Source organism: Apodemus sylvaticus, chromosome 22, assembly GCF_947179515.1.
Source record: "Apodemus sylvaticus chromosome 22, mApoSyl1.1, whole genome shotgun sequence".
NCBI classification, from domain to species: Eukaryota; Metazoa; Chordata; class Mammalia; order Rodentia; family Muridae; genus Apodemus; species Apodemus sylvaticus.
Genome location: NC_067493.1, coordinates 55,798,683 through 55,816,500, shown reverse-complemented (window position 1 = coordinate 55,816,500; position 17,818 = coordinate 55,798,683). Strand labels below are relative to the sequence as shown.

Below are 17,818 nucleotides of genomic sequence, written 5' to 3'. Positions count from 1 at the left end.
GACATTCCCCTCAGCATTTCCAGGAACCCGAGCTAGACTGAAGAGGACCAGTAGGCCATGTGGGCCGTGGGGCTGCAGGTGTTGCTCTGCAGACGGGGAAGGGGATGATCTTACGAAGGGAGGACTTAGGAATGACAAACACTGAGGGAGTTGGGGCCACAGCTACAGGTGGATGTCTCCTAGGTTTCCCAGAGCCTTACTGACCCTGTATATCCTATTTGGTCAACCAGTTCTCTAATAAAGATGGGGTCAGCCCTAGGCTCTGACAGCCAAGGATCATGCATTCCAGCAAGGACTGGGTAAAAAAAAAATCACAATCTTTCAGCTTTAAACCTTAGGGCTGAGACCCTTCCCCGAAGGGCAGGGGTGTGAAGTTTTGGGGTTGGGGTCTGGATAGTATCTTCAAACAGGCCTTTACAAAGATGGGGATAAAGACTTGTAGGCCTTTCTGAGGGACCCCCTTCTATCCACCTTACATATCGCCTCAAGGGAAAATTCTAGAAAATGCACTTATCCTCAGAGCTGGTTCTTCAAAAGGGAGACACAAACACAGGGACACACCCACAATCCCCAAGAGGAAGAAGGAGCTGGTGACAGGTCCTGGCTTCCAGCTGCCTAGGTGGCTGCCACCAGGAAGGGAGGGCCTCCTGGGTGACACCCCTAACACACACACACACACACACCACAGGTGTACACACAGGCACAGACACACACATCTCTCTCTCTCTCTCTCTCACACACACACACACACACACACATACACACACACATACACACATACACACACCCATGCTTCCAGGAAGCAAGGGACAGACTCACAGCCTGGCTCACAGATTCACAGCCAGGCAAGGTCTTGGGATCAGAACCCCAAGATGACAGCAAGACACAGCGGGGGTGGGGGGAGAATGATGGGAGGGGTGGCTGAAGGATAGGGCGGAGCCAAAATGGGGGGGGCAACGGCACACCATACATACATACTGGATCTTACCCATTCACACAAATACACATTCGTAGACTCACACAAGCACACGCAATATAGAGATCATCCTCAGGTATTTCCAGGCAGGTGCACATGTGTTTCCCATACACATACGCACAGCCACATGTCCACCACAGGCCCACAGACATCTAAATGCCACCTCAGCTTCTGAACTCTTCCAGCTCCCAAGGCTGGGAGGTCACTGACTGTGAACTCCACGGTAAGGCTGAGCTCCCAGCTGCTTCCTTCATCCCCGGGGAGGCAGGCAGCCACTCCTGTCTGATCCGGTGGACCAGTGGAGGGCACCTGCCCTGGGACCCTGGCCCAGGTCACAGGCTCTCCTGGACAGAGTCCCTGGCACCCAGAGGTGGCCTCAAGGACTGAGCATCTGGGGTGGGTCATGGGGATAGCTTCATGCTCCAAAATTGAACATCTACTCTCCCAAAACCTGATCTTCCCCGGGGACACTCTGCATCCGTAATGAGGAGCCCCGCATCACCCTCCCCTACCCCAGGAGTGAGAACCTGCCTCTCCACAAGGTTCCACCTAGACACCTTCCGTTCCTCCACCGGAGGGCCCCACGCTCTGAAACACCCGTTTTCCAGCGTCCTCCCCGCCCGCCCCCGCCCTGGTTAGCCATGCACAGCCACCGCCAGCCAGGTGCCCGCGGTGGCCCTGTCACCCTAGGGGTGGCCGTCCCTACCTCCTTCTTCACAGTGCGCAGCAGCCTCTGGCGGGTCTCGGCCTCTGCGGGACAAGCAGGGAAGCGCGGTGAGCGGCGCCGAGGCCGTGGGGCCTGGCCGCCCTCCCGCTGCCCGCCCGTGCTTACCCGCAGGGACCGAAGCCATGGCTCAAGCTGGTCGGTGCCGGGTGCCCGGACGTGTCCCCGCTCCGCGCCCTGCTGCAGATGCGAGGGGGCGGGACCGGCAGGGGATGAATGACAGCCCGGGATGTAGACGTCAGACCCTGACATCCCGCCTACCCCACCCGTGAGAGCTCAGCGCCGCCTCCTGGACAGCCTACAGCAGAGAGCATCCACACATCTAGCCTCCTCCAGGCATTAGCGCCAGGCCATGCCAAGTTGCCCAGGGTGACCTAAGATGCGGAACCGTGTGCTCCACACCCCGTGTGTCCATCCATGCGTATTTAAAAATGAGGCAAAACCAGGCATAGGGGCACACGCCTATCGACCCATCAATGGGGAGACTGAGGCAGGGGGCTCAGCCCTGATGCCAGAATAAAACTTGATTCATCCTGTATAAGGTGGATATAAGTTCTAGAAAGAGCCAATAACCAAGCAAGACGTGTGTGTGTGTGTGTGTGTGTGTGTGTGTGTGTAATTCTCAACATAGATAAGAGAAAGAAAAGGCCAGCGTCCATACAGGGTCGCTGCTGCTATTCTTTTTTCTTTTCTTTTCTTTTCTTTTCTTTTCTTTTCTTTTCTTTTCTTTTCTTTTCTTTTCTTTTCTTTCTTCCTTCCTTTCTTTCTTTTTTCCAAGACAGTGTTTCTCTGTGTAGCCCTGGCTGTCCTGGAACTCATTCTGTAGACCAGGCTGGCCTCGAACTCAGAAATCTGCCTGCCTCTGCTTCCCAAGTGCTGGGATTACAGGTGTGCGCCACCACCGCTGGCGCTGCTGCTATTTCATACCTCCTCCTTTCTTCTCCCCTTCCTCCCTTTTCGACTCTGCTCAGAAACACTGTCTCTCCACGTGGACGAAGCCCACATCTTCTTCAGTTGCTCCTTCCCCTATCCTGGGAGCTGGGGGTCAGCCGGGATCTCTCAGTCACAGGCAGAGTTTGAAGGAAAGGAGATGGACACACTGCCGTGGCACTCAGATGGTAGACAACGAACAATCTGAGCGAGTAACAGAGCGTTGGAAGGCTCTAGAGGGAAGTGGAATCGATGCAGGGGAATACCCGGGACTGGGGACTGTCCTGTGAGACAAGGGCAGCTGGGTTTTCTCTCTGAGCAAGAAGGCAAAGAGGGAGGCTCAGGATGCTTGGGGGAGAGGAGCCCATATGGCTCAGTGGTTAGAGCACCACTCTTCCAGAAGTTCTGAGTTCAATTCCCAGCAGCCACAAGATGGCTCACAACCATCTGTAATGGGTGTTGGTACCGAGACCTGCGAGGCCTGTGACGTCATATAGGCGACAATTAGAACTATAGGCCTGTTGCCAAGGCAACAGCCGCCATATACCCAGAATTCAATGGCCCACCTTTACCTGTAATTTATGTCATCACCCGTATATAACTGGGTAGTGTTTCCTCTCTCTTTTTCTTTCCTTCCTTCTGCCTGCCTGCTACCCCTTTCCCCATCTTAAATAAAGTCCCACGTGGAACTGTTTAGCCTGGTGTATCTCATTGCAGCCCACGTCTCCACCTCATCCCTGCAGCCTGTGCGGCAGGCAGACAGGAGACCTGTGCTGCGGTGTACCCGCGTAGAAAAACCAACAATGGGGTCCAATGCCCTGTGTGTGTGTGTGTGTGTGTGTGTGTGTGTGTATACCAGAACCTCTTGTGTGTGGCCATGGTGTCTCGGTCACGATATTCCCCCACTCTGTCCAGTGAGGTGTGCTTACGGCTTCCAGGATGCCAGAGAATGAGGAATAAGAACGTGACAAATGTAATTGCCGGTTTACTACATGCAGAGCTCTGGTTGCATAAACTTACTGAGCCTCCAGCCCCCATGATCCTCACACACAAAGATAGTCAAGCCCAAGCCGTGGGAGTTTTCTTCAGGACCATACATCAAGCAAGCAGCCCAAACCATGGGCTGGCCGGCTCGCCTCCCTAGGGGCAGGCTAAGAAGAATCAGATGTTTCTCTTTACCACACCACCAAGCCCTGCAAACCCTCTCAGGCGGATGCTTTTCTTTTGCTAGAATTTCCCTCTGATATAAACGGTTGTCTAGTGGTGGTTTGAATATGCTCGGCTGTCCTAGAACTCGCTCTGTAAACTCACTTCAAACTCAAGAGGTCTGCAAGGCTATGTTTCCCGAATGCTGGGATCGAAGTCGTCATCTACCACGTCCAGACTTAAGCCGTTCTTCACCTAGATCCAAAAGCTGGTGTCATCCCATGTCAGTCTGACGCACAATCACATCTCCTTATGTCCAAATGAAACCAGAAACTGCGCCGTAATAATATAACTCTCCACCATTTAACTGCAAACTCAAGCAGTAAGCACAGCCCCCCAGGTAGCTTCCCTCCCCGGAGACCCCGGCTCCCGGAATGCAGGGCTCCTGTTCACTTCCTTGTGTCCCTTTATTACTTGAACCATACGTTTTGTACTTTTTCTTTTAAAGCTTGCTGTGCTGTTCATAAGACCGAATGACAGGATTGTGTCTAAATTAGGTTTGGGTTTTTTTGTTTTTGTTTTGTTTTGTTTTTGAGACTTAATTGTCAATATAATTAAGCTGAATCACTTTAGCCTTAGGCAGACTCTGCAGACAAGGACAAAAGGCAGCCCCGACCTTCACCAAAATACCATAATAGTCTCTAGGTCATATGCTAACGTCCTCCCCCCCCCCCCAGCTGTCCTCTCTGCACCAATGTCTTCCGTATTCCTACTAGGCTGGCCCATTGAGCCCCACTCAAATCTCTCCATGGCTTTCCAGATCCGAAGTCGCAAAATCCACATTCTTCCAAACAAAAAAGCATGGTCAGGCCTGACAGCAATAGCCCAGTCCCTGATACCAACTTCTGTCTTAGTTAGGGTTTTACTGCTGTGAACAGACACCATGACCAAGGCAACTCTTTTTTTTTTTTCTTTTTTTTTTCTTTTTGATTTTTTTTTTTTCCGAGACAGGGTTTCTCTGTGTAGCCCTGGCTGTCCTAGAACTCACTCTGTAGACCAGGCTGGCCTCAAACTCAGAAATCTATCTGCCTCTGCCTCCCAGAGTGCTGGGGTTATAGGCGTGTGCCCCCACTGCCTGGACACCAAGGCAATTTTTATAAGGACAACATTTAACTGGGGCTGGCTCACAGGGTCAGAGGTTCAGTCCTTTAGGACATGTACAGAGCCATATTGGGGCAGTCTTGCACTTGGTCAGAGTTTGACTTTGGTCAAGGTTAACTTCTCCCAGTTAGCCAGGATTCTGCTCCACTTAGGGTGGAGCGCACGTAGTAAAGGTTAAGTTCATTGTTCTTCCTGGTATAGGGATTCCTGAATTAAACAGGTGACCCACCCAGCTGCCAGAGCAGTCAAGACGAAGACCTCCAAGAGAAGCTAGACAACTTCCACCGGAACTCAGCCTGGAGTCTGGGGGGAGGGTTTGCCCAAACTGTTAAAAGGTCCGGCGCCATTAAAGTTTACGGCTTTGATCAGTGAACATTGACTTAGCCGTACGGTCTTTTCGCCGCTCTTCCCTATGACCCCAAAATTCTCTCAACAGGTAACCCAGTTTACATGTAGCTGCTGGCGGCTACATAGTGGCGCCTGAACGTGGGAAGACCTGGCACGAGAGAATTTCTTGAGGTGGCCCTATCCAGCGAAGCTTCGCAGAAAAAAGGTGAAAATTAATGGTATCTGCACGGTAAGCAACATAGAAGGCAAAACTAGCGCTAGTGAATTCGTGTCTATGGTTGTGAGTGCAGGAATGGATACAGTTTTTCAAGCATACTGCGTGGACCCAGCGCAGGACTGCTTGGGTTGATAAGATAGGGAAATATGGGGAAGGAATTTGGTAGGCATTTGCCCAAAGCTCGTAAGAGCTGATTTCGGCGAAAAGAAAGGGGTTTTTAAAAATAGGCATATGTCCACAGCTTCTAAGAGCTGTTTAAAGAGGAAAATGGATGCAATTGCTTAACAAGCACGCTTAACTTTCTGTGTATCTTTCCGTGTTTGTCCCGGTGCACCGACTGTCTATGTGTATGTTTATGTCCTCTCTGTGTCTTTGTGTGAATGACTGTTTCATGTTAAAAAGAAAAAATTGGTAAAGATTACATCTGCTGGTAACCTCTTGAGCTAGCCACAGTTTGTGTGGGGATTGATTCAAAGCCACGCTGCAGCAGCGTAGCTCACTCACCCAAGACAGAAACATGGCTGGGGAAAAAGCCGCTCTTAAAAGCCCAGAAACCTCGAGATTTGGGAAGACCTTGGTTTGGCTTGTGAAATTCATGTAGTCGCTTTATACATGTTTCTAATTGGTTTTAATGATATAAGGCTTTACATTTCTTGACTAAAGAGTTATAAATTAATTGGTTATTATGTAAAAGGTATAGTGTTATTAAGAAAAGGTTAGTTTAAAAACTGGTGATTCAGTGTTAGAGCTATCTTAACTAACTACACGTGGCCTAACGCCACTCATGCTTTGTTCTTGTTTATAATTGGATTTAAAGGTATATTTTGCATGTCTTGACTATAGAGTATTGGCTTAAGTCACTGCACATGATTTAAAAGGTATAATGTTATTAACAAAAGTTAGGTTAAGGCTGGTAGTTTAGGGTAGTCGCCATTTTGAACACGTGGCATGATGGTTAAGGCTGGTAGTTTAGGGTAGTCGCCATTTTGAACACCACATGGCATGACGCAATCCAGGAAATACAGGCCTTTGGGACGCTCCTAAATTGGCATGGTGTTTCATGTGAATCTTGGCCTGGAGATTAGACTTAATGAAGATTAAGATTTAAAATATTGTCTCTTTAATAAGTTACACTGTTATACACTTGAACATAAGAACTGGCAGACAAACCTTGTGCTGTAAATATGTGTTTGCCATTGATTTTAAAGAAAATAGATTGTTTAAAATTGAGATTTGCTTCCAAAATTACAATTGTGCTCTAATATTGCAAGAAAACATTGAGTTACAATAAAAATCAGTGTGTCATTTGGCTACAGTTTTCAGTTTGCAGGCTCGTAATTGTTAACATTTTGTAATTAAGATAATTTTAAGAGTGATACTGCTGTCTCCAAAATTAAAAAGGAGATCTCAGTGAAAATGTATTTGATATCAAGTAGGTTCCTTTGACCATGAAATTACAGGTTTCTTTTGTTTAATCCTTAAATTGTCCTTGTAGGTTTGGGTCTGGTCTTAGGTAAAAGGCTCAGATTAGAAGATATTTACATTTGAGGAATCTCAAACAATGTCCTTGCCAAGGACTCAAGGTGGATCCTAGGGCAGATAAAAAAATTTACATTTGAGTTAATGCAAAGCTTAGAGCTGCCTCAGGGGAAGCTAGTGAGGAAGTTTTGAGAAATTGTTTCTGCCTTACAGGCCCCACCTAGGGAGTGTTTGGCTTTAAAAAAAAAAAAAAAGGTTTTTGACTTATCCAGGTGTGGGTTAAAATGCAGTTCAAATCTATGAAAGGTCAAGGAGGCTATAAAGGCATTAACATTTGGCCTGTCTACTCCCTACAAAATTATTGTAAATTTAAAGGGTTGGTTTTTTGCTTTACATTCTGATAATTATAAAAGCATTTGCTTCTAACTTTAAAGAGACAACAAAACAATTTCTTTAGAAAGTTTTTGCCTCAAGGAATGGCTAACAGCCTTATGTCTTGTGAGAAAAAGTGTTTTGTCTCTGTTTCAATACTAGAAGTTAAGATCTTACATTTTTCAGTGTATAATCATAGAATGTTTGTTACAGGCCTTTGCTCTAACTATGGACTTTTAAAAAATTTTTTAGGTAAATGGTTTTCAAAGGTTGTTAGGATATATTAATTGGCTTTATCTTATATTTACCTCATTTTAAGCTTGCCACAGAAGGTCTTAAACCTCTGTTTTCAAGGTAGGAAACATTTGTTCCTTGCTTCAAGCAACAATCAAATTTATTATTAATGGTTGGTCTATTACATGGCAAGCATTTTTAGGCAAAATTAATAATTGTTATCCAAAAGATAATTTGTACTATCAGATCACATGTTTATTCCTTTAAGTTTCTCCCTGCTTCAACACAGATACCTGAATTGGGTGCTATAGCAGCTATTTTTAAGATGTTAAAGGTCAAGCTTTTAATAATAGTAGATATACATAGCTCATGGTTTATAATTGCTTAAGATTGGTCCATTTTTAATACTGCTAATTCTTAATTTCTACAGTTTATACAAATGTGATTCAAATTTCTAAGAACAAAGGATATGTTCTCTAAGTGACTGTCCTTTAGGTATTTGAAATAATTTTATATTTTGTGCACATCAAATTATAAAGATTTGTTCTTGATGTCCTCAATTTCTACCTCTACCACGTAATGGTGTTAATCCTAGAGGACTTAGTTATTACAGATAAATGATATTCATATTTCTAATTTAAAAGATTAAAAAAAATATGTACATGTGACTAATGATTCATTTTTAGGCTGTCTAGTTGCAACTGCTCTAACAGAAAAAGCAACTATATTTTATATAATTACATAGTTATTGCCTATGTTATGGTTTATACTTTGTGTTCCAACTTAAATTAATAAAACAATATCTTCTTGGAAGAAAGAAAAGAGGGGAAATTGTGTCCCTGTGCATATAATTTAAATTATGCTTGCATGTTTAAAAAAAAAAAAAATTTTAAAATTTAGATGCCAAGAAATTCCTTGCTAAATGTATATGACATCTTGTAATTAGACATATTGATGTCTAGGTGAAATGAAGGAATTCACTTACTAACATATGCCATGATCCTGATTTAATATTGGGGGAGAAGGCATGTCCTCTGTTTTTTCCACAGAATGCTGCAGAAGATATGCTGACTGTGTGCTTGCTGAATGCCCAGACCATGGTAACATAAGAGCTATATTGGGTATATGTTCTTGACTTACCTCAATTGTTAAATGTCCCAGGTTAGATAAATTGCCTAGCTTCAAGCTTTTAGACTTTGTGGGACAGAACATGGAGACTGTTATGCTAGCTTAGGAAAAATTAATTAAGAAGAGTTAAAATGACTCTTCTCCTTATTGTGTTCAGCTGACTCAACCATAGACTGGTCTAGAAATAATTCCAATATTGAAGATTCCAATTTTGAAGATGGCTAACAATCTTCAGCCAGCTGTGTTAATTTAACATATAGTCTCCACTTTTCCTGAGAAGTAACAGCTTATTTCTTGATTCACAAGGCTACCTCTCCCACCTCAGAGGCCAAGCTTTGTGTCCTTAAAGTTGTTAATTTACAACTGAATTGGATACTTCTGGGACAAGTTAATCCTATTCCACCTTTAACTCTTGACCTTGTCTGTTAAGCAGACTGGCTGTCTCCACCCAGGCTCACCTGGATGGAGAGATTACATGTCTGTTAAAGACACTTGCAGACCCCCCTGGCTTCAAAACTTACACAAGTGGATCTCCAAAGAGGGAGCCACATAGAACTCAGATCTATGTGTGTTTGTTTATGAACAAACATGGGTACCAGCGAGACGTGCGAGGCAAAGCACTGCATGGGGAGGTGAATTTCTGCTTCTGAGTCCCCAGGAAGTACACCTAATTGCATAGGGGTTAACGTCGAGAGGCTGTCCTTAAAATAATAAGGGAGCCTATTACCCCTCCTCTGAAAAAGACGTTATACAATATTTAAGAGGAATTACGGTCAATGCTTCCCCTCCTGGTTAAGGCCCGCCTTCTTATGAAGGATATTTATCCACTTGTTTTCTACCTCCTCGTGTTCAAATTAATAAAAAAAGGGAGGACATGTACAGAGCCATATTGGGGCAGTCTTGCACTTGGTCAGAGTTTGACTTTGGTCAAGGTTAACTTCTCCCAGTTAGCCAGGATTCTGCTCCACTTAGGGTGGAGCGCACGTAGTAAAGGTTAAGTTCATTGTTCTTCCTGGTATAGGGATTCCTGAATTAAACAGGTGACCCACCCAGCTGCCAGAGCAGTCAAGACGAAGACCTCCAAGAGAAGCTAGACAACTTCCACCGGAACTCAGCCTGGAGTCTGGGGGGAGGGTTTGCCCAAACTGTTAAAAGGTCCGGCGCCATTAAAGTTTACGGCTTTGATCAGTGAACATTGACTTAGCCGTACGGTCTTTTCGCCGCTCTTCCCTATGACCCCAAAATTCTCTCAACAGGTAACCCAGTTTACATGTAGCTGCTGGCGGCTACACTTTATCATCAAGGCTGGACCATGGCAGTGTCCAGACACAAATGGTGCAGGAGGAGCTGAGAGTTCTACATCTTCATCTGAATGAAGGCCACTAGGAGAAAACTGACTCAGGCACCTGGGGGGGGGGGGTGTCTCAAGCTCACCCCTAGAATTGGACACACTTCCTCCAATAAGGCCACACCATCTCCAGCAAATCCAAACTTCCTAATAGTGCCACTCCCTGGACCAAGCATGTTCAATCCACCCCATAGCGCCAGGGCATTTGAGTCCAGGCATTGCCTTGGGGCTGAATCCAGAGCCTTGCACCCTACTCAGTTTTCCCGTTTGCTGTGATAAAACACCACGACCAAAAGCAAGTTAAGGAGGAAAGAACAGGCTTATTTGTTTTATACCTTCCTGCTGTAGTCACTGAAGGTAGTCAGGGCAGGAACCTAGAGGCTGAAGCTGATGCAGAGGCCATGGAGGGGGTGCTGCTTGTTGGTTTGCCCAGAAATGGAAGCACACACAGTAGACTCCGTCTGCCCCACATCAATAACCAATTGAGAAAATCCCCCCCCTCCCCCCCACCCCCCCCCACCCCCGTCCACTTCCTCCACTCCCGCAAACAGAGATAACATCTTCTCAGGTGAGGCTCCCTCCTCTCTGATGACTGTGGTTTGTGTCGTTGACATAACGCTGGCCAGCACACACCCTATGGGCGGCTTGAGAAGCATTAGGAAAGCTTCCTTGTAGCCTAGAGACTTTTCCCAGGCTGCAAACCCCACCAGTTGATCAATGGTGGGGCTGGCTCACTCTGTACCCAGAGCCCGGCGCTGCTTCTGTCGGGGTGCCTTTGGCGCCCTCTAAGGACGACCATGGGCATCGCACACAGCTCTAATTGCTGGATATGCAGCAATTAGCACCACACAGGTCCTCACGATTCACAGTGCAGTAAGGATGATAATCTCACTGCGACTTGTTGATGAGGCCAACGCTGTACCGTGAATGCTATGTGTGTTGTCGCTGCCAATCAACTCCACGAAGGACCCTCCAGAGAAAACATATTCAAAGACGCACGACAAAGAGCAAGGGGGCTCTGATCGCAGAGCGAGGCGTTCTCCGTGCAGAGGAACCCCAGGTAGCTTGCTCGCTGCTGGGGTGGGTGATCTAAGTTACACCCAGACAGGAGGGTGGTCCAGGCATTCCTCGGAGCGTGCTGCGAGGGTGGTTCTGAGTGAGATGGATAGTAAAATCCACAGGGCAGGGCAGCTGACCCACTTCCCTGGTGTGGGTTAGCCTTGTGCAATCAGCTGGAGACCTGAAGGTAAGAAAAGGGCCGAGGACGCAGACCGTCCTCTCTAATCACTTTGCTGGGGTCAAATGAACTTTTTCATGCATTGGGTTTGAATCAGAATTTCGGCATTTCATGGACTCTAGCTTGCCAGACAGGCTGGTGCTGAGCTGCCTGCCTCCCTGGGTCCCCAGTTCACTGGCTGCAAAGTTGGGCATCTCAGCCTCCACAGCTCCGTGTGTGTGTGTGTGTGTGTGTGTGTGTGTGTGTGGGTGTGTGTGTGCACATACAGTCAGCCTCTGCATCTGCAGGTAAACCGGAGTGAAGTTAACCAATTGTGGATAGAAAACAAATGACCACGACGGCTTCTGTGCTGAACACAAGCAAGCTGTTGTCTCACCACTTTAGCCAGTGATGTCCAGCGTCTATCACATGCTATTTACACTGCTTTAAGTATTATAGGTTCTGTAGAGATGACAAGACGGATAAAGGAGGATGTGGAGAGAATCTACATGTGTATGGTGCAACCATATAAGGGACGGGAACACCTGAGGACTTGGTACTTGTAAACACACTTGAACCTGTCCCCCATGGATCCCAGAGTGGCTATGTATACACACGTATATGTATGTGTATGTGTTGTATATATTGTATATGATATATATGCATATATGTATATGCATATTTATGTTTATATATGTGCATGTGTATATGTGTTATATATATTGTATGATGTATATACATCACATATATGTATATGTATGTTTATGTTCATGTATGTGTATATGATGTTTATGATGTATACATATATATGTATATGTATATTTATGTTCGTGCATGTGTATATGTATATTTATGTATATGTATGCATATATATGTATATGTGTTGTATATGCACATGAATATTGAATATTGCATACATACACATGCATACTTATATGTATGCACATATGCTAGCATCATCTATTCTGTTTCTCAGGAGAACACAGATTAATACAGTTATCACTCCATCTCTTTCCCCCTCTATCTAAACATCGAGTTTGCCCTGGTACTACTTCCGGTCTTGGGCACCTGTGTGCCACTTTCTACCCTAGGCAGGTTCTGACTGGCCTCCGCCAATCACCAGGTCCTGTTTCCTCTGCCAGTAATTAGCCTGTTCATTAATTTATCCATCTATTCGTTTATTGCTTATTGATTTGTGTGTATTCATGTGCATGTCTATGGGAGCCAGTGATTCGTGCTAGGTGTCCTTCTCATCCATTTGCTACCTTTAAAACAAGTTGTTTACCTTATATTTTAATTAAAAATATTTGAGTATGGGTGTGACCCTGCATCCCTGTCTGTGTACCACGAGCATGCAGTACCCTCGGAAGCCAGAAGAGAGCGCCGATGATCCTCTGGAACTAGAGTTACAGTCAGCTGCGAGCTGCCTGCCACGTGGTACCTGGAATATAACCCAGGTCCTCCGATAGAGGAGCCAGTGCTCTTAACCGCTGAGCCATCTCTCCAGGTTCCTTTCATTACTTTTCAGACAGGTTCTCTCATGGAACATGAGTTCACTGATTGGGTAGACTACTGCCCAGGTGTCTCTGCGGGATAATGCCATACGTCCTTGACTGCGATCTTTTCTAACGTGTGTTGAAAACATTATGCGGTACTTAATCCAAAGCAGCCAGATATAAGGGCAGCAGACAGGACAGAGGGAAACGGGCGAAGCTTATGTGAGTTACCAGAGAGGGTCGTTGTGAGAGGCAAACAAAAAAAAAAGAGGAAATCGTCAAAAAGGACTGACTTTCGAATTCTGTTTTTATATTTTGGGTGTGTGTGCACGCCCAACCACGCACATGGAGGCCAGACGGCAGCACTGTGTCTCTCCTTTCCGTCACTGTGTCTTGAGGCAGGGTCTCTTGATAAATGTGGAACTCCTGCTTTTCACCTAGGTTTGTGGCCACCAAGCCACCTAGGTTTGTGTCCGCCTAGCTCAGTCTTGACGTCACAGACAGGTTTGGGACCATGCCCGCCTAGCTCAGTTCTGACGTCACAGGTAGGCGCGGGGGGGGGGAGGGGGATGTGGGGGAGGGGTGCGCCCCTGGCTTGTCATGCGGGTGAGGGCCTGCGAACTTCAGACTTCCTGTCACCAAGCAGTCTCCTGTGCCTGCCCTTCCAGCCCCGAACGTGGGGATACAACCTGAAAAGCAGTGTTCCAGAGGGGCGGGGCGTAGATGTCTTGGTGCGGCCAAAGAGAGAATGGGGAAAGGACAAACAGATGACGGACAGAGCCAGCAAGACGCAGAAAGATAAACAGAAGACACAGACAAGGAGGTGGGGCTCTCGGTTTCTGAGTTGCCAGAGACAGTTGCTCCCACGGAAACAGTGAGTGGTAAAGAACTGGCTAACGCTGACATTTTCAGAAGGAATTATAAAGCCGGCCATGCTGGCGCGCACCTTTAGTCCCAGCACTGGGGAAGCAGAGGCTGCTGGATCTCTGTGGGTTCGAGGCCAGCCCAGGTCTTCATGGTGAGTTCCAGGATAGCCAGGGATACACAGTGAGACCCTGCCTGGGGGGCGGTGGGGGGCGGGAACCAAGGGAAGAGATTATAAAGCCGGTTTCTTATGTCTTATGATTAAACTCACTGTGGTTTTACTGGGAACGTTGCTCATTTTCCCTGTTGGGCTTCCTTTGTCTCAGATGACTGTGTGTCAAGCTGGCATAAAACTAGCCAGAGCACTTACTATCAGGTAGTCCAGTTCTAAGAACGAAGTCTCCCCCCTCCCCCACTGCCTTCAAGGCTAGACATTGCCAGCCCTGGAGACAACAGGCCACTAACAAAAGCCTTGAGACCAGGTGAGGGAGGCTGCTGTAGCAGCTGCTGCCCAAGACACCAGTCACCTTGGATGCAAGATATAAAGCAATCAGGTCTGGGTGCTGCCTTCCTGCTGGCCGGCTTTCTAAGTGCCCTGCACCCACTCTGAGGGCCACGGGGTTCAGGCTGCTTCTGACCAGCTGTGAACTGGTGAACTCAGAACTCTAAGACCAGGCAAGATGTACCCATATGTGCCAAAGCAGCACCGTCATTATAAGATCACCAACCGCTCTCTGATTGGATTCGAAGCCTATTCAACAGGAGGACGTCATGCCAAGTCTTAATTCATTTTCAGTGCCAGAGATCAAATCTAGGTCCTTTTATAAGGATCTTGCTAGGCAAGCACTCTACCCTGAGCTATAGCCCAGACCTTTTTTTAAAAAACTGAGGCAAAGCTAGGAGGTAGTGGCACACGCCTGTAATCCCAGCACTCTGGAAGGCAGAGGCAGGCAGATTTCTGAGTTAGAGGCTAGCCTGGTCTACAGAGAGGACAGTCAGGGCTACACAGAGAAACCCTATCTTGAAAAAACCAAACCAAACAAAACAAAAAAAAACCCAACCAAACAAGTTAAGGCAGAGTCTCACAAAGTAGCCCTCGGGGGACCCTGGTTGGACTCATTCTGTTCAGCCCAGGAAGGCCTTGGATCTGCCATCCTGCCTCAGCTTCCTGTTCAGCCCAGGAAGGCCTTGGATTTGCCATCCTGCCTCAGCTTCCCAAGCTGCCAGGGTGGCAAAGCGTGGTCCACCACATGCTGCTACTACTGGAGTTTTTCTTGTCAGTGGGCATTGAGTTTCATTAAATGCTCTTTCTGCATCTGCCGAGATGACCGTGCTGTTACTTCCACAGTCTGTTGATAGGGTTGATTGTCAGTTTCCTACTGCTGATACAACAAATTATCTCCTCATGATGAAACTCTGGTATCTTACAGACACTGTCGGCTAGAGATCAGGCATGGGCCCTGTTGTGACTATAAAAAGATAAAGAGCTATTAAGATATGTTCTGTGGGGTGTGGTGAGGTGTGGGGGAAGGGGGTACCTCTGTGGGCCCATGCCAAGGCATCCCTTCCCCCTGAGGGACCAGCCACACGAAGGCATAGCATAGAATAGGGTTTATTTAGGGCATGGGGAGGAGAGTTAAAAGAGCAGTAGAGGCAGAGAAGGGCAGAGAGAAGGAGTAGAGAAGTAGAGGCTGGCCATGACCATGTGGAGAGAGGGGGATGGGAAGAGGGGGAGCAAGAGGGCAAGAGAGAGAGGCAAGAGAGTGAAAGAGAGGAGGGGCAAGCATCCCCTCTTATAGCGTGCCAGGCCTACCTGACTGTTGCCAGGTAGCTGTGGGGTGGAGCTTAGACAGAATCCTAACATTCCTCCATGTTGGTTTAATTAAAAAGAAAAAAGAAAAAAATTAGAAAGAGGTGACAGTGAAGCAGGAAAAGGGTCATCGTGATATCTGGATGCTTCGTGCTGACTTTGGGGGCAGTGTGTCTCTGGGGAACCCAGAGGGATGGGTATGGGGAAATGTTTGTGCAGTCTTAGGAGAGCTGGCTGCTTCCTTGCTGTCCAGGGTCTGTGGAGCTGTCTGAGGATAGGTCAGAAGAAACAGGTCCAGTACAAGCTGTCTGTGTCTGAGAGAAGATTGGAGCATCTGAAGGTTGCTTCTCTGGAGCTGTCATGGGTATAGTAAGCACCTGGACTTGACAAGATGTTGAAACACATCATTATAGGTAGAGAATAAGATAAGTATGTTTGGGAGAAAGAAAAAAGTTTAAAGTTGTACAATTGAAACCCAGAGGGATCCCGCCCTCTGGAATAGGCTAGGCAGATGGACTTGTCAGAATGGAGCCTATTCCGTCCATGAGAGGTAGATCTGAGTAGGTTTCCTGTAGCTAACAAGTTTTTAGAAGAGATAACAACATGAGATAGCCAGACAAGTAGTCTTTAAGATGAGCCTTTTGTGGAGTAGAAGGAACACGATTAAAAAGTTGGAAAAGTTGGATCATATAGTAGAATGTTTTATTAGAGTTAGGCAAATTTATAGGAACGCAGAAAATATTAGGACAGTGGCATAGCAAGAAGAGGAAATATGAAGCACTCAGTGAATGGAAACAGTTTAGGTAAGAAGACAGCTGTCTAGCTGTCAATGTAGACAGAGAAAGCATAAACAATAATTTAGCAGTTATATAATTTAAAAAATGACAGAGTCCACCAGCCAACAGCTCTCGGTGGTCACTATGGTCTCAATGACAACTAGGGCAGAGTCAGTCTGGCTTTCAAGCGCAGAAGACGTAGAGCTTTTTCTCTGTGAAATGGATATTGTATGACATGAAAAATGGCTTACCTTTATTTTAGCCAAGTCATTTGACTCAGGGTATCCAGTTTTGTCCTCTGCATTTTTCAGTGAGTTATTATATCACAATCCAGGCAGTATCCTGTAGCTGTGTCTGCATCTTCTGAGACCTTGTGGGAGAAACTGTTGGAGGCTTTGGGAAAAATGTCATAAACTTAGTAATTAAACTTCTGACGGGATTGAGTGATATATAGATTAGTCATAACTGAATAGAATTTAATGACAGTAGTAAAAATCATATTAGGACAGGATAGAAAAGAGAATCCTAGGTAACTTTGACAGGTTGTGAAGGTAAAGTATATTGTTGTATTAGCAAAGAAACATTTGACTAGAACTGGAATAAGAAAGCTGGCAACCGTAGCATAAGACTGTGGAAGGTGGCGAGGGTTGGAGCTGGGTGTGCAGCTCACGACCCGCGCACCGGGACACGCCGATGAGTTCCGTTTCCCAGCAAGCTGCACACGCCATTCTTGTGTCCTGCAGCACCACTGGCCTGTATTAGACACCCCACCCCCACCTTCCATCTCCCCCCCCCCCTCCCGCGCGCAGCAAGAGCAGAGCTAAGGAGCAGAGGTGGGGGGGGCTGGGAGCAGCAAGCAGGATCCCTGGCAGGTGGGGGAGCCAGACCTCCTCCTCAGGCAAACCAGATGAACCAGCAGGCCGCAAATGAGAGAGGGGGCAAGGCAAAGTCTACTCTAGGGGTCTGTAGCAGGCCGACCCAGGGGCGAGATATGTGGGGGCTAAAGTCTAATGCCCAGAGACGGGGCTGCTGAGACAGAAAGCAGTTGTCCAGGTCCGGCCTGGAATTCTCGGCCTTGAGAAAGAAACTGTCTCCAAGGAGAGAGAAATCTCACCCAAAGGAAAGGGTCTTAAAACGAGGGTTAGGCACAGGAGTAGCTCCGAGCTCAAGAAATCTTCTCTGGGGCTGGAGAGATGGCTCAGGGTGCGGGGAAAGGGAGCGGTTCGTCCAGGAGGCTCCAGCAGAGGGCCCTTGCCCCCGCCGTCTCTGGCTTCTCTCGGCCACTGTACCCTTTGCCCCGGGGACGATCTATGAACAGTTGACAGTCTCACGTCCTATCACACCTCCCTGCTTCCCAGCTCCCCTCTCTTTTAAGATTTACCCAGCACGTGTGGGTGGTTTGGTCTGCATGTATGTCTGTGTAGCACGCGACTGCCCAGTACTGGCGGAGGCCAGAAGAGGGCGTCGGATTCCCCGGGGCCAGAAGGTTGTGAAACCACCAAACCCAGGTAGGTCCTCTGCAAGAGCAACACCTGCTCTAACAGCAGAGTCATCTCTCCAGTTTCCGCCCCCCCTCACTTTCTATGTATTGGG

General features: G+C 47.1%; 1 protein-coding gene and 1 long non-coding RNA gene across 3 annotated transcripts in view; both read right to left on the bottom strand.

Moving 5' to 3' along the window:
- The window catches only part of Sgsm1 (small G protein signaling modulator 1), a 68,915-nt gene extending 67,021 nt beyond the window's left edge, over nucleotides 1–1,894 (bottom strand). For both annotated transcript variants that reach the window (XM_052168089.1, XM_052168088.1), the window contains exons 1-2: nucleotides 1,809–1,894; nucleotides 1,683–1,726 (exon numbers count right to left, since the gene is read on the bottom strand). In XM_052168089.1, coding sequence (XP_052024049.1) covers nucleotides 1,683–1,726; nucleotides 1,809–1,827 — 63 coding nt within the window. In that variant the 5' untranslated portion in view covers nucleotides 1,828–1,894. The remainder of the gene's footprint in view (nucleotides 1–1,682; nucleotides 1,727–1,808) is intronic.
- Nucleotides 1,895–15,457: 13,563 nt separating this feature from the next.
- LOC127672790 (uncharacterized) lies at nucleotides 15,458–17,490 on the bottom strand. The gene is made up of 3 exons (XR_007975015.1): nucleotides 17,340–17,490; nucleotides 16,477–16,618; nucleotides 15,458–15,826 (listed from the first exon to the last, which is right to left on the bottom strand). It is a non-coding gene; the product is annotated as an uncharacterized LOC127672790 (long non-coding RNA).
- Nucleotides 17,491–17,818: the final 328 nt, after the last annotated feature.